The sequence below is a fragment of the Galeopterus variegatus genome, unplaced genomic scaffold (assembly GCF_000696425.1).
Source record: "Galeopterus variegatus unplaced genomic scaffold, G_variegatus-3.0.2 Scaffold3633, whole genome shotgun sequence".
Taxonomy (NCBI): domain Eukaryota; kingdom Metazoa; phylum Chordata; class Mammalia; order Dermoptera; family Cynocephalidae; genus Galeopterus; species Galeopterus variegatus.
The window spans coordinates 78,500-94,676 of record NW_007729744.1 but is presented as its reverse complement, the minus strand read 5'-3'; the positions used below and the strand labels follow the sequence as shown (position 1 = coordinate 94,676).

Below are 16,177 nucleotides of genomic sequence, written 5' to 3'. Positions count from 1 at the left end.
CCTGTTAGTTTCTGCTGGAAAACTGCTTGGTGTGTGAGGAAAAAAACCCATGCATTGGGACCAGAATTGCTCTGTATTATGTGGTGAGAGCATAGTGGGAGAGAGCATTGTGTGTGTGTGTGTGTTTCTTTACACCCATTCTTTCCCTTTTTCTTCTCTTGCTGCTCGCCTTCAGGAATTTCACTCTTTGCTAGTGTCTTCAAAAAGGGAAATCTAAGCCTACAGGGAGAGGTGTGACACATCAGCTAAATTTGGCCACTTGTGTTTGTTTTAAAAAATAACGTTGGAAAGGTAAGAGGTTTAAGGTTAGTAATTAATGTGTATTTTCTGATGACCTGTGACTTTCAGCAGTTCATATTATTCACTATTCCTCCACTGCAATGTTGGAACCAAGAGCTAGCTGCATGGAATCCCTTTCCATTTAGAATTAGTCATTTCTGCATTGCGCTTACTGTGCGCATAAACCACAAAACTTAAACATGAACCTTATTTGGCACAGGTACTTCTTTTGTAAACATCAGGCAATATTTATCGTACCACATAAATAACAATGCCAATTTTCCAAGAATAAGATTGCACAAGTCTAAAAAAAAAAATAGAATTGGGAAGAGAACAAATATGTAGCATAATTACTAGCTAAAAGTAGACAGGCCTGGACAAATGTTATTACATTCCTTCCTTATCAAATGAAACATTTGAGACACTTACAAAAAGTATTTGTCTGATAATCATCTCACCTAGTTTTAATCGCATTCATGGCAATACTTGCATATCTGGTGCTAAGTCAGATGCTTTGTAAAATCTATAATCTAGGAAAATAGCACTGCATTTCAAAAGTTGGAAAGGGGGAGAAGACAAGAGAAAAAATCTAGTTTTAATCGCATTCAGGGCAATACTTGCATATCTGGTGCTAAGTCAGATGCTTTGTAAAATCTGTAATCTAGGAAAATAGCACTGCATTTCAAAAGTTGGAAAGGGGGAGAAGACAAGAGAAAAAATAGAATCTGCATTTATTCAGGGCATGAACTTCATGACAATTCCTTGTTTCCAATTTTGGGGCAATTTCAAGATCATAATATTTGACAGTGATTACTTTCCAGAAGATTAAAAATACGTTATTGCAAACTTTTAAAAAATAAGCAGAAATACATGAAAGTGTATTTTGTTTCAGAATACAAGTAATTTCTGACTTAAGTACACCGAAGTGATGGATGACCATGACGCTGATACTAGTGGTCAGCCCTCCTTTTGCTGGAACTTCTGTTAGATGTATACTATGTTGCCTGTGTTCTCCTATTACAAAAAAAAAAAAAAGTCTGCCTAACTCCTGGGAAGATTATATCTCTAATGTTCCTAAATCCCTTTTCAACCGTCACAGGATTCTGAGTACTTAGCTGTTCTTCTTGCCTGATGTAACTAACATACATACGCAATGAGAAGGGAAGATGACTAATCTATTTCATTATTGCTTTGGAGTCTACAATACAATTTATGCAATGATTCAGCTTTACTGCTTATCACATTAGGCACTCTACAAACTTAGCTACCTACACACTACAAACTTTACCATTCGTAAGACGTTTTCTCTGAGAAATGCATTTTAACTTACAAAATAAATAAGCTGACATGAAGATTTCAAGTGGCAGAAACATGTTAACATCCCGAGATGGGGTTTATATTCATTAATTTAAGTTGATGGGAAGAGTAACAGAGAATCAAAGACCTAAAACAATTTAATTTCACCCTGTGTATTTCTATTACACAATACCAGACTTTCATATTTTGGAAAAATACTCATCCATTTTAACAAACTAGAATAAAGAAAAATGTAGTGAGATTGTAGAGTCAGAACTGGAAGTCACCTCGCAAGATTACTTGCCTTTTAAGCTGCCTGAAAGAACCTTAACTTTCCTTCAAAAATGGGCTTCCAAAATCCAATACACAGTTCTCTGAGAACATCCAAGACATTAGTGAAATGTCACAGAGCTATGAGTGTACTAAATTAGTAAGTGAGCACCCAACACCCCAAAGCTGAAATGACATTATGCCCTGACAAAAGGCTTACTGTCAAATTTTACACCACTGATTCATGTCCATTCATTTCCGAGTTCAGGTAGTGGCTTTTGTCGTCTTTTCCTCACCCTATTAAGTTATACTTTTCTATCACATCCAACAGAAAGTTATTAGGTTCCCTGCTAAAAACAAGCAAAAAAGCTTTACAGTTGTCAATATACTCTCTAAATAATCCAAAATGAACTTCTGTTTACATGGAAGTGCTTGTTAAGGATACTCCAAACCTTTAATTTTTTTTTTCCTGGTTTTTGTTTTGTTTTGTTTTTTTTATTTATAACAAATCTCCCATGCCTTGAATAGTGTCTGGACTTTCAATAAGTGTTTTTAGACTTTAATAGTAGACTTTCAATAAATATTTTTTTGCATGAATAACTGAATAAAAAGCTTGAGCAAAAGCCTCAGGATTGACTTTTGCCCCATATGAGTCATAAATCATTTGGGTCACTGAACCAGCTGCTATAACCAGGGAAGTAGCACTCTTATTGGCCAGGGTGGGCCACATGGGTCTTACTCTGTGGTAAATCTGTGATCGTTATCATAACGGCTTTAGCAATTCAATCTAGGTAAAAGCAAATCAAAGGCCCTGGTGGTTAGTTCAAAATATAGAAACAAAAATACAAAAAAAACCCATAGAAACTGCATGGTCAGATTCAATCTGTACACTCAAGTGGTAGAAAATAAGAGTTCTTTGTAGATATGAGAAATGTTAGCCCAAGGAAATGTTTTCCATTAAGACTTTACAAGAATGCTTTGGGATCTTAAAATTGCTGTATACTATAATGACGTTCTTGTTATTTGTGTTCCGACACTCAGAGATCATAATGATTGAGTGACAAACTTAAGTAAATCTCAACCCTGGCATCCTAGTTTACTTTCTGTGGGGGAAAATTTCATTATTTTAATTATAAATATAGTAACATATTATTATTATACATCAATATACAATTATAATTAATATAATATATGTTAAATTAATCCATATAATGTATTCTAGTATATTTATTATATAACAATTATATATTAATGTGATATATAATATATAAATACGATGTTAATATATATCAATATTATGTTATATTAATATACGTTGTGTAATATATTTACATAATAATATATTATATAATGTATTATTAATTATATTAATATTAACAATATATTAATATATTATGTGATAATTATATATCATATTAATATTACAACTACTAACCACAATTTTAATGCCTTTAGGTAATAAAATCATTTTACATTTCATTCTAATCTTTTTTTTCCTAATTTTTCAACTGACCTTGAAATAGAATAGTCCATTACATCATTTCTGCCAAGTATTCTAGTATATTTATTATATAACACTTATATATTAATGTGATATATAATATATAAATACGATGTTAATATATATCAATATTATGTTATATTAATATACGTTGTGTAATATATTTATATAATAATATATTATATAATGTATTATTAATTATATTAATATTAACAATATATTAATATATTATGTGATAATTATATATAATATTAATATTACAACTACTAACCACAATTTTAATGCCTTTAGGTAATAAAATCATTTTACATTTCATTCTAATCTTTTTTTCCTAATTTTTCAACTGACCTTGAAATAGAATAGTCCATTACATCATTTCTGCCAACTTCATTTTATAGAGTTTCACTGATTTATTGCCTTTAAAACAGCTTAAAATTTACAACGCTAACCCCCTAAGGCACTATTCTTTAGATAAGTATATCTCCATCTGTGAACTTTCTTTAAATCACATATCTGTCCACTTTTCACCCTTCTCACTGCTCCCGCCTTAGTTCAAGTCAACATCTTCTGTCATATGAATTAATACAATAATGTCATTGTTAGGTTCTTCCTCTGACACCAGTTGGGTGTCCAACAATTCAGCTCAGTACTGTGGAGGCCCAGGTGTACAGGTTAAGGACTCAGTCCCACAGGGCTGTCCCCAAGTCAGACCCCAGCAGCAGATGCCATGCCCAGGATGCCCAAACAGCTACCAGGCCAACTACAAATTCGAGGACTCCCATAACCCCTCCTCAGATTGGATAACTCCCTAGAAGGATTCACGGAACTCAGGAAAGCACTTTACATACAAATACTGGTTTAATATAAAGGATGCAATTAGGAACAGCCAAATGGAAGAAATGCATAGGGTAGGTAGAGAGCCATGGGGGAGCAGGAAGCTTCCATGTTCCATGCCCCCGCCACACCTCCTTCCCACCACCCCAGTGTAATCACCAACCCAGAAGCTCTCCAAACCCAATCACTGAGGGGTTTTTAGGGAGGCATCATTACGTAGGCACGATTGAAGATTGAACTCAACCTCTGGCCACTCTTCCCTTCCTGGAGACCTGGGAGTGGGGCAGAAAGTTCCAACCCCCTGACCCCCTGGCTGGTTCCTCTGGCTATCAGTTCCCCTTTTGAGGCTATTTAGAAGCCCACCAGCAGTCACCTCACTAGCATAAACTCACATAGGGTTGAAAGGGGCTCATTACACATAACAAAAGACATTTCCATCACTCCGAAAATTTCAAGGATTTTAGAAGCTCTGGGCCAAGAACCTGGGACAAAGACCACATATAATTCTGTGTCATACCACACTCCTCATTGGTCTTCCTGCTTCAGCTTTTGTTCTCTGTATGTCAGCCAGTGTCACATCATACTCCTCTTCTGCTTAAGTCTTTCAGAGACTTCCCACTGAATTTGGAATGTCACTGTGACCTGCTGAGTCCCACAAGCTCCTGCTCCCAGTTACCTTGCTAACCTCACTTCTTTCTCCTGCTCCCCTTCCTGCCGTCTTCCAGGCTCTGCCACCTTCCAGGCTCTGCCACACGGCCTCATCTGTATTCCTAGAACATGCCCAAGTCTGTACCACGCAGGATCTTTGCCATTGCTGTGCCCTCTGCCTGAACTCATGTTTCACTTTTTTTACAGAGCTGATTTCCTTTCATCCTGCAGGTTTCGGCTTAAATGTCCCTCCTCACAGAGTTCTTGAATCGGCCTCCTTAGAACACCTCCCTCTCCCCTCTCCGGCTCCACCATCTATGCTATCACTGCACATGAGCTTCTTTTGTAGCATTTATTGCAGTCATTCATGGCCCTGGTTTTAATGAACTGATTGGCTGTTGGTCTCTTCAACCCCAATGCAAGCTCTAGGAGGGAGCCTATCTACCTTAGATTTCTAGTCTGGCTGAATTAAAGAACGAACAAACAAACAAACAAAAATGGGGGGTTGGTGGGGAACTACTAAAATGAAGCTCCCTAAAATAACACAACATTTAAAATCTTGGCCATTATTTCTACTTCTTTCTCTTAGTAGGATCCACTAGCACTATTTATGAATTCCATGCCTGCTGCCTAAATATTCACTTTACTTTCAGCATTTTGACTCTTCTCTGTTCATGGATTGTTGCATCTAATTATGTCAACATTTTGTCTGACTCTCAACCTTCAACATCAACTCCAATCATCTCAGTCGATACTCACATTCCTCTTCTCTGGCCACTGCAATGACCTCCTAATTGCTCTCTCAGCTGAACTGTCAGTTTTCATTTAACCTCTTCCTGACAGACGCATCTTTTACTTCACTTTCCAAAAAAATCCTTGTTCTTATTATTATAGTAGGTCCCCCAAATAAAATGATACTCAACTGTATTCAGTAATATTTCCTACTACTCCTTTAAACAATTCCTCTGGTCTGCTCAAATACTTACCTTGCTATCTCCCAAATAAATCATTCCTCTCTTTGGATTTTTGCTTAGTCATGCCACAGACTGGGAGGCTTTTTCCCCTCTGTCAGTCTAAACTAAAACGTTTTCTTCAAAGCTAGTTCAAATTAAACTTCTCCACTTAAGCCTGATCTCTCAGTTTCAGCCCATGTGTTTTCCTTTTTTCTCAATTCTCTATAGCCATTGTTGCATGTAACATTTGATTATACAATAGTTATTCTTGTTATTTGTCAGTTATTTCATATGTGTAAATTTTATCTCCCAAATGAGATTTCAAGCAGGGACTGTCCTTCCTTCCTCTATATTCTGGGCAGTGGCAGAAGAAGCAGTGATGCAACAGGAGCTACCCACGTGGACTTACTGACATACGTAATCCTGAGTATGAATCTCTGCAGCCCCAAACAACCATTCTGCACAACTGGCAATACCCAAACAGACCATATTGCCTCTTACCCCTAATCTTTTCCACATGAGCTCCCTATGCCTAAAATGCTTCCCATCCACCTTTATTCACGTGGCAGATTCCTAGTTCTCTTTCCAGACTCAACTGGGACAATACCTACTAAGGAAAAAGAAGTATTCCTTGCTTCGTCCTCACCCACCCACCTACCCCAATATCTATGTGAAGCGTCACTCCCACACACTTTCATTAAATGCTCTTAACCCATAGCCCTGGCACACTAGCACATTGTAAGTGTTTATTCACCCACTGGTCTTCCTGATTGATCTGTGTACAACTTAGGGTCAAAAAATTTACCTTTTATCTTTACAGCAGCAGTGAAATAGTGATTTATTATTTGTTGAATAAATGAACAAGCAAGGTGGTAATGAAATCTGTGGAAAGAGCTAAGTATTTATTGTCACAGGTTTCAATATAGTGTTAGGTATTTCCCAATAAGGCACTATTCCTACCATTTGGGATGCCTATTTGTTTTTAACTGCAAAAATAATTAGTAAGCACCCATGATATGTCAGGCACTTGGGATACAGAAAAGACCCAAAAAGATAAAAATCCCTAACTTCATAGAACGTGCATTTTACTAGGTGAGACAGGCAAGGGACTGTGGCTTTTGCCCTGTTTGAGTTGGAAACCACGGAAGAGTTCTGAGCAGAAGGTTTCTACAATGATGTTGACATGGGATGCTGCTCGTATGAACCAAAACTGTGCCAACTTGAATGATGAGCAGTAGTTAAAGCAAGGATCTGCTTTAAAGGAAGAGCCAACAGGATTGGGTGACGGACTGGATGCGGACTATAAAAGAAAAAGAATAGTCAAGGATGCATTTCAGTCTGTGCAACTATGGAATAGAATTTGTGAAAGCTTTGGAAGGGTATAATTTTGGAAAGCATGTTCAGATATATGAAGAGATTCTCTAAACTTAGGTCTTAAATTTCAATATTCTATTTTGTACAACTGACCTTCCCTTGAGCATATTTCCAATGAATAGTAAGGACCATGATTGATTCTTAGAAAAATTGATAAAATTGAAGAGAAAAACCTTCAATAGAAAAAACTGCAGCCAATCCAGTTCCATGAAGTACCGCCTGCACCAGGCACCCTGTAGAATCCACTGCGACTGATTTTCCAAAAATCTCTTGTGTTCTAAATGACCTAAACAATGCAGGTAGCACTAAAGGTTACATTTCTATGATTGCTAAAAATACTTCAAAGCTCACACAATTATTACCATTAACAATATTAATAATTATATTTTGAATTTTATGGAATAATGATTTGGATCTCAAATGGACACATATGTAAAGTGGTCAAAAGTTTTTACCCTGCCCTGGGCCATAATCTAGCTCAAGGTGAGAGGAGATGCCCTTGACCTTAGGAGTAAAAGACCATGAAGTAAAAGGTTCCCATATGGAACACCAAGAATGACTGAATCCACCTAAGACTAAAGCTGGAGATAGAACAGTAGGAGATTTAGGCTCTCAGGCCACTACCTAAGCAAACTAAATGATCAGCTACCGTGCTTAACAGCTATAATTTGGGGTAAGGCTGGTAACAACAATTTATTTATTTACTTATTTCATGCACTGAAGTATATTTCTGCAAATCTTACTGAATTTGGTGATTCAAAAAATGAGACTGTTTATAAACATACAACGCAACAGTAAGTCTGTATAATGACCGAGTCTCTTGCAAAATAATTTAGTGGTGGTCATGATGAGTTATAACTTAGACTTTTGAGTTTTCACTGGGCAGAAAGAATCCTTTCTCACTCAGTCTGTGAGCTTTTTTCCTTCCAGACTCTAAGTAGTTTACACAATAAATAGTTATTTCCATAGAAGAAATGGCCAAGATGTCTAAGCCCCAAACTCAACCTGTTATTATGGTTAGAAATCAATGTCGCCATTTTTCCAGATTTTCACAGCCACACAACTTTTGACCCAGCTAATGGAAATGTAAAAGTAAACATAGTTTCCTGACCTCTTAACACAGGCAAAAATCAACATAGTAAGGTATTTATTTTGCCGGCAAGTGATCCAGCGCAAAGAGGCACTACAGTGTGTTCATATGATAAGACACTACAAAATCCTGTCAAAGGAAGAATTTAAAGCAAGAGCACGCCCATACATTTTCCATGTTCTCTTATTTAGGACTTTGATATAAAATACTAATTTGAAAACTTTATACACTTCATAATTTATTGATGACATCAAGAATAAAATTGAAACTTTTAGAATCTTAATTCACTTCACAACCAGAGAGCAGTCCTATGAAAGAAAATCTCATCAGAAGGCTATGTGGAAGGGAAGAACTCCCTTTTGCACACTTTCTCCCACCTGAAATTCCTTCATAACGGTGATGAGTCAATTTCTTTCCCTTTCTTAAAAAATTATGTTTTAAATCCACCTCTTTCCACATGCAGGACAGCCATAACCCTTCTCAGTCCTCATAGAAGAGCAAACATGGCTTTCACTATGGGGTCTGCATTTAGATCCTCTGGACAGTTCTTGGGCATTGAATGGTAACCAACACAGAGAGGACATCTATATGTACCCATTCTGCTGCCTGGAAGGTGCTGAACATATGCACGGTTAAGCTGGAAAAAGATCATGTTTCATCACGTGACCCTTTTCAACATTGTAGCAAACAATGTGATTAAAAAGCAAAAACATCCAGGGCCTAAATTTTCATTCCTTTTGTAATCCCCATATTTCAGTGTTACCTTTTCATAAATTTGTGCTATTGGCAAAATACAATATACAAAAAAATAAACCCTGAAGTAATCATGATAGGCAAGCATATAATAGGCACAATCAGTTGAAATGCAGAGTTGAAATTTACAAAATGAAAAAGGCAATATCACATAAGAACTTTATGAAAAGAATGTTAATATTGCATTCAAATCCTTTCCTGTTACAGCCCTGAAGTAATCATGATAGGCAAGCATATAATAGGCACAATCAGTTGAAATGCAGAGTTGAAATTTACAAAATGAAAAAGGCGATATCACATAAGAACTTTATGAAAAGAATGTTAATATTGCATTCAAATCCTTTCCTGTTACACTAAAGAATCAAAGATGCAGGAAAATTAAAATCCATTTGCCCGAAAATTCATCATTTCAAGTCATTTCTTGACAATACTATCCATTAGTTAAATGACTCAACTGCTCAGTATTCTGAAACAATAACTAATTCATTTCCATCAGTCATTTGTTCAAGCCTTTAAACCCCCTTTTCAAAATCAATTTACTATAATCTAGTTTTCTACCTTTGGGAGACCATTTTGACCGTCTACTTAAAAATTTCCAACAAATGAATTTTAGCTCACATCTGTACCAAAATAAAAAACAAAATAAGTTGTTGCCTACCTATGGTTGTAATAACAGTGCCAGCAAAGAAGAAGGAACTTCCCAAATCCCAGTGACTGATTTGATTGGAGGTGTTTCCTAAGGGTATAATCCCTGCATTTACTGCTGCCACTATTTGCTGCAATTTTAAAAAGAAATTTATCAGTACACATGAATCACATGGAGGCATCCAACAGCATATATTCCACCCCAGAAATGATTAATTCAACAAAGAGAATCAATTCTAAGGTTTCACTTGTCTATTTAAAAGGTGTAATATAGATTAAAACTTCATATTGAAGAATTTAATAATAGTTACATTATTAGAAAGTTACATTTGATATCAAGTAAATGGATCTATATGAAGCTTATAATATTGTACCAACATGTATTAATACAGTCATTCATTAGCATGTTTAGTGATTTATTTTAATTGACAACTAAATATAACAACGTTGTCTAGCAAACACTGCAGGATCAAAATATCGGATTGCAAACTATAGTTTAAATAACATATAATGTCTTCAAAAAAAAAGAAAGGATTTCCAAAGTTCTGACCATTTCAAATGTTAAACACATGCGTTCATGCCTGAGTTGTCTACAACTGTAGAGACATCTATTTTAAAAGGTCCAACAAAACAGGCTAACATGGAAGGAAAAGGCAACAACAGTTCACTATCAAGCTTAGGTCACTCCATTTAGATATAGCTTCTTAGAATTTCTACAGATTTTTATAAATTCTATGATGGTGAGAATCACCAAAGATCTGTAGGTGACAATCAGTTAACAATATTCAGACAGTGACTACTAGGATATGGATACTTCCTTAAATAGTAGCAAGAAGCAGACAGAAAGATGACATTACAATACCTTCTTCATTCTTCAGGTGTTGGGGGAAGGGGGGAGGAGATATGGAAACACAAAAGGTAAGAGTATGTTGGGAGAAAATGTGCTGTAGAAGAGAGACATACCCTGATCTGAGCATCACATATTGCACACAGGTATTGATATTCAAAGTTGTACCCCACAGATATGTACAATCAATTGTGTTTCAATGAAAGAAAGAGAGAGAGAGAGAGAGAGAGAGGGAGGGAGGGAGAAAGAGAGAGAGAGAGAGAGAGAGAGAGAGAGAGAAAGAAAGAAAGAAAGAAAGAAAGATGTTTCCCTTGGAAACACAGTTTTAGAAATCTTTACCACTTAATTTTCAAATTTTAAAAGTGGAAGATACCATTTGGTAGGTAAGGAAATTAAAGACCAAGAGAAGAAAAGTGACTTGTTTAATGTTGAATGGACAAAGTACACTCTGAAAGTGGAGGTACTATCCAAAGAAGTTACTGGCAGATGGAAAAGAGCAAGTAACCCAGAGCTGAAATGTTCTATAAAATCTCATTTCAAAGCTGACTATTATAATATTTGCCTGATTTATCTCAGTCTACAAATTAAAACTTCAAAGTTGTGTATAAATTCAATTCAGTTGAATTGTATTGCTTCTATTTAGTTTAGCAGTGATATACTATCAGTTTTAAAAAATGGAAAATACAAAAAGACTTAAAGAGAATTGTAAAAATTATCCATAATTCCTGAATCCAGAGATAACCATTGTTAATGTATTAAGATACCTACTTCTTGGTAGTTTGATATACTTTTTAAATAGCTGAATTTATGAAGTATGTGAAATATTATATTCTCTATTCTTACTCAATATTATTCCATGTTCAATTTTCCCTTTTCATTACTATATTTCCTTAATCATTGCCCAATATGTAGTTGCCTATGTTGTTCTAAAATTTGTCTTATTATGAGGAAAACATGCTGTTGTGAACAAATTTTGTATACATATTTTCTCATTTCTGAGCATTTCTCCAGGAGAGATGGCTAGAAATAAATTTGCCAGATTAAAGATTATGAATATTTTAAAGCACTTGATATAGAGTAGCAAAGAGCAATCCAAAAAGGTTGTTTCAATTTATAACTGCCCCTTGACAATTTAGGAATGCTTAGCAATTTCTCTAATATTAATGATATTTTAACTTTACTGAACTGATAAGATTGTTTTCATTTGTATGTCCTTTATTGTGAGTAATGGAAACTAATGCTTTCTTTAGTCTATAGTAATTCCCCACAAATACACACATATATACACATATGCACAGCACACAGTGAAGCTGGTTTTGAAATAGTTGATTTTATTTATCTGACTCTCTGTTATAACTTTAATAACACATAAGGCAGGATTCCCTTCATTATCTTCCTTTTAAAAAATATTCTTTGCAGTTACTGCTCTGTGATTCTTGCAAAAATGTTAAAATTTAGTTAAATTTTATAGAAATTTTCATTGCCATAGATTTAACACATTTACATTGAAATATGTTAATTATTTTAAATATGTTAAATTTTGGAAAAATGTAACATCTATAAATTGATAAAGGAAAATGAACATTATTATAATAGTCAAAATTCTCACCAAGGAACATGATATGAATCTCCATTTTCTGAGTCCTCTAAAATATAGTGAAATAGAGTGTTATTATATATTCCATAGAGATCTATAAGGTTATTCATAGATATTTTACTTTTTTTTCATTTTAAATTATGATTGGTTATTGCTATTATATACACAAATATGTACTGTCTAGCAATTCTCAAATTTTTATTTCAAAACCACTTTACAGTCTCAAAAAATACTGAAAACATCAAAGAGCTTCCGTTTATGTGGATTATAACTATTGATATTTACTGTATTCGTTTGGATTTCTAATTTTTAAAATGTTTTTGATTCATTTGAAAATAACAAGAAGCCCATGTTTTTGTTTTCGTTTTTTCCTTTTTAAATTCTGCATAGAGTATTTCTGTGTGTGGAATTAATGCCTTCATTAAACTTCTGTTGGTTTGTTATTACTGAAAAAAACACATTCTTGAGGACACCTGTAACAACCAGTTATCTGAAGTTGTAGAAATTGCCTTCTGTTAGTTTTCTGATTTGGACTTCCATGAAACAATGATACATCTTAAAGGAAATAGAATAGCAAACCAATATTTGTCCATAGTCACAACTGAGTTCCTGTTGTTTTCATCTGAGAAAGGAGCCCACAAAGCTTTGCAGAAGCTTCTGGATAACAGTTTGTAAACCTAGAATTGACCTTAGCTAATCTTTTCCTTTGCTTTATTATTAAGAGGGAAAAGACAAAGGAAAAGCTTACATAGAAAAAAGGAAAGAGCTTTTCCTTTGCCTGTTATTATGAAATAGAATTTACATTTCATACTTTCCTTTAGGCCTCAGCCTAGACCTAGTGAATATGCTGCTCTCATTGTGTACTGTTTAGTGAGTACTGTGAAACCTCCTAAGAGGGTAATCTCCTAGGGGTTCCCTTTAACTTACCACTTACTTTTATGAAAAATGATTATGTTTTCCAAAACAAACAAAACACGTAGTGAGAAGAGAGTCAGTTTTATAATTTTATAAATCTCTTTAATGTCTGGCTTAATAGAATACAATTATATTGTAATATATGCTTCTGCATTCATTCTGTTGGAATAGCACATCACATAGCCTCTGGAAAACTCCATTGTATACTAATGAAACATGAGAATGGAAAAGACAAAAACATCTTAGTATTATTAACAAAATAGCTTTGACCTTGTCAAATGTCTGGGAGGCTCTTGGGGACCACATTTTGAGAACCACTGCTCTATACTGAAAACATTATTTCTTTTTGTTTGTTTGATTTTGTTTTCTACCTAGAAAAGCAAAGTAAGCAAGCTTATCACTTACAAATAATGACATTTTATCTCCACATCTTTCAGTAGCTTTATTACTTTTCCTCTCTTATTGCATTGACCAGCATTTCCAGAGCAATGTTAAATAAGAATAGTGAGACCACATTCATTGTTTTTGTCATGTAAAATTCTCAATGGTTTGAGTGTTTTGTCATTAAATATATTGAGTGTTGGCAAGAAATGGTATTTAATTAAATAAATTATGAGAGCAAGCAAATAAAAAGGGCATATTTAAAAGCTTTAAAAAAACAAAAATTGTCTGGAAAATATTTTAAGATAGCAGTAAACATTCAAAGGATGTAGGTATGTAATAAGTGAAGAAATACAAAATGCTTCTATTTTAAAATAAATCAGATAAAAAGCTATTGGTTCATATACTTTAATTCTAGTGAATTCATAGACTATGTGTTTTTTTAAAAAAAATCAAGGCTTCAGAAATCTGAAAGAGCTGCTCATCATAACCCTCCTGTTACCTGGTTACTCTGGAGAGAACAACTTCACAGTTAATAACCATGGAGATGACGAACTAATTCATGTGCACACAAGTGTTGTAGGCTCGGGCACCAGGACCTTTAGATTCGTAACTCCCAGGAAAAACTAATTCTTCCAGTAAAAATCAGGAAAGGGGAGATTTAGACAGATTATAATTGCATCCAAAGTATATATTTATGTTTTACAGACATTTCTTCAACATATTCTTTTATTCAAAAAATATTTATCTACTTGATGAAGGGAAGAGTGGGATTGAGGGATAAAGAAATATTTGAAGAAACAAATTTTCAAATTGTTAGATAGATCCAAGAATCTAGTTAACATTAATATTGACAGCATACTTAACAGAAACAATGCATGTGACAGCAGCAACATCTTTAAGGCACTGAAAAAAAAAAAAAAACAACTCAGCAACCTAGAATTATATACCCAGCGAAACTGCTTTTCAAAATAAAGGCAAATTAAGACCTTTACAGAGACATAAAAGCTGAAAGAATTCATCACTAGAAGATTGAAGAAATGTTAAAAGAAGTTCTTAAAGTGGAAAGAAGATGACATCAGATGAGACTATGGATCTACACAAAGAATAAACAGTACTAGAAATGGTAACAAAAAAAAAATGTGTGTGTGTGTGTGTATGTACCAGTTGTTTGTGGTGCTAAGCAATTGGGAAGCAACCTCAAAGTAAAAACATGGGTGATGTCAGATGAGACTATGGATCTACACAAAGAATAAACAGTACTAGAAATGGTAACAAAAAAAAATGTGTGTGTGTGTGTGTGTATGTACCAGTTGTTTGTGGTGCTAAGCAATTGGGAAGCAACCTCAAAGTAAAAACATGGGTGATATAGTTATAGATGAGAAAAAAATAAGGCAAGTCTTCAGACTCCACTCCATTAAGTAAAATTAATTATTTTATTGACTAGAGCTAACTAATCCCCCCAACAATTGATTTAATGCAGCCTTTATGGCCAGCACCATCGTTTTAACTTATTCTTTTTCTTGTCAATTATGAGGTACAATGTCACCCAGACACTTGGATAAGGTCCACAAATTATTTAAGTTGAAAAGAAGCAAATGCAGACCTATAATCAGAAACAGTATTGTCTGGCAATCTGTGGGTTGTAAATCACAGAGCTGTGATTACTGAAACAGAGGCTTGAGATAGAACCAAGAATATGTCAAATCACTATGAGAATGAGTCTAGAATGATATTTTTTCTCTAGAATATTCTTATAAATTTATTTTGTATTTTTGTACGAGGTCTCTTGGTCAACATCCACAGGAAGTTGGGTGCCCTTTCCTATGCAATGGCGTAGAGCTAAGAGTCTCTGCAATTTCAACATCAATTCAGGTCATCAGAGCACTTAACCAATGCCTTCATGTGAACTGTTTCTACACGATGGTACCATATTATGTGGCCAAAGTAACATGATCATTTGCTAAATAATAAAAATTCACTTTTCCATTAAAAGCAACTTCTTTGGACAATCAAATCATGCTGACAACTTATGAATAAGTTGAATTGTTTAGGTTAAATACAGAGAATGTGGAATCTTATACATTTAATCCTACCGTATGATTACCTGAAGTGTTGATTAGAGGGCTTCCAAACTTAAAACCCACAGCAGAAATAGAAAAAGATGATCTTGATTGAATTCACACCTAATTTTGCTCTTCAGTTTATAAACAAGCATAAAATGTGCACGAAGGAAAAGAAGTTGTATACATGGTTCTAGTTAGGAGTATAGGCTTAAACTTAAGGAACAGAGTTCTAAGAAGCTTGTACTCATACAGATGATAAAGGTAATTACTCATAATTATGGAAAAATTTTGTTTTCCATGACAGTGGTGGCTTTAGAATCAAAATTCACAGAGTTCTACTGTGAATTTGTGCATTCTTGCATTGTAAAAGTTGATGTCTCAGTGTCATCTGGCATTTTGGAACTATATTCAGCTTTAACACCAAACATTGATAAGACACATGTATTTGTAATTTTAGGAGACTAGCACAGATTTGGAATTCAAAGCAATAACTGACAATCTTGAAAATGTTTCCATGAGTTCAATGCCAAGGAACAACTTTTCATGTGTTATAAAGTACTAGAATAGCTAGTTTTTCATTAAAGAAAAAGGTATTGAAAATTGAGCAACCTTAGGAAAAGTTGAAGATCATATTTTTTTCAGAGCAGGTTATACAGAGTGGGTCTTAAATTAGAAGGGACACCAGAAGTTCTAACTTCACTTCTGTTTCCTAAACTCAGATGCTCATG

The 16,177-nt window shown here is 34.5% G+C and overlaps 1 protein-coding gene across 1 annotated transcript in view; it reads right to left on the bottom strand.

Moving 5' to 3' along the window:
* Positions 1-16,177, bottom strand: part of KCNK2 (potassium channel, subfamily K, member 2) — a 150,854-nt gene that overhangs the window by 100,344 nt on the left and 34,333 nt on the right. Inside the window, exon 3 of the mRNA XM_008585598.1 lies at positions 9,657-9,774. Within this exon, the coding sequence (XP_008583820.1) occupies positions 9,657-9,774 (118 nt within the window). The remainder of the gene's footprint in view (positions 1-9,656; positions 9,775-16,177) is intronic.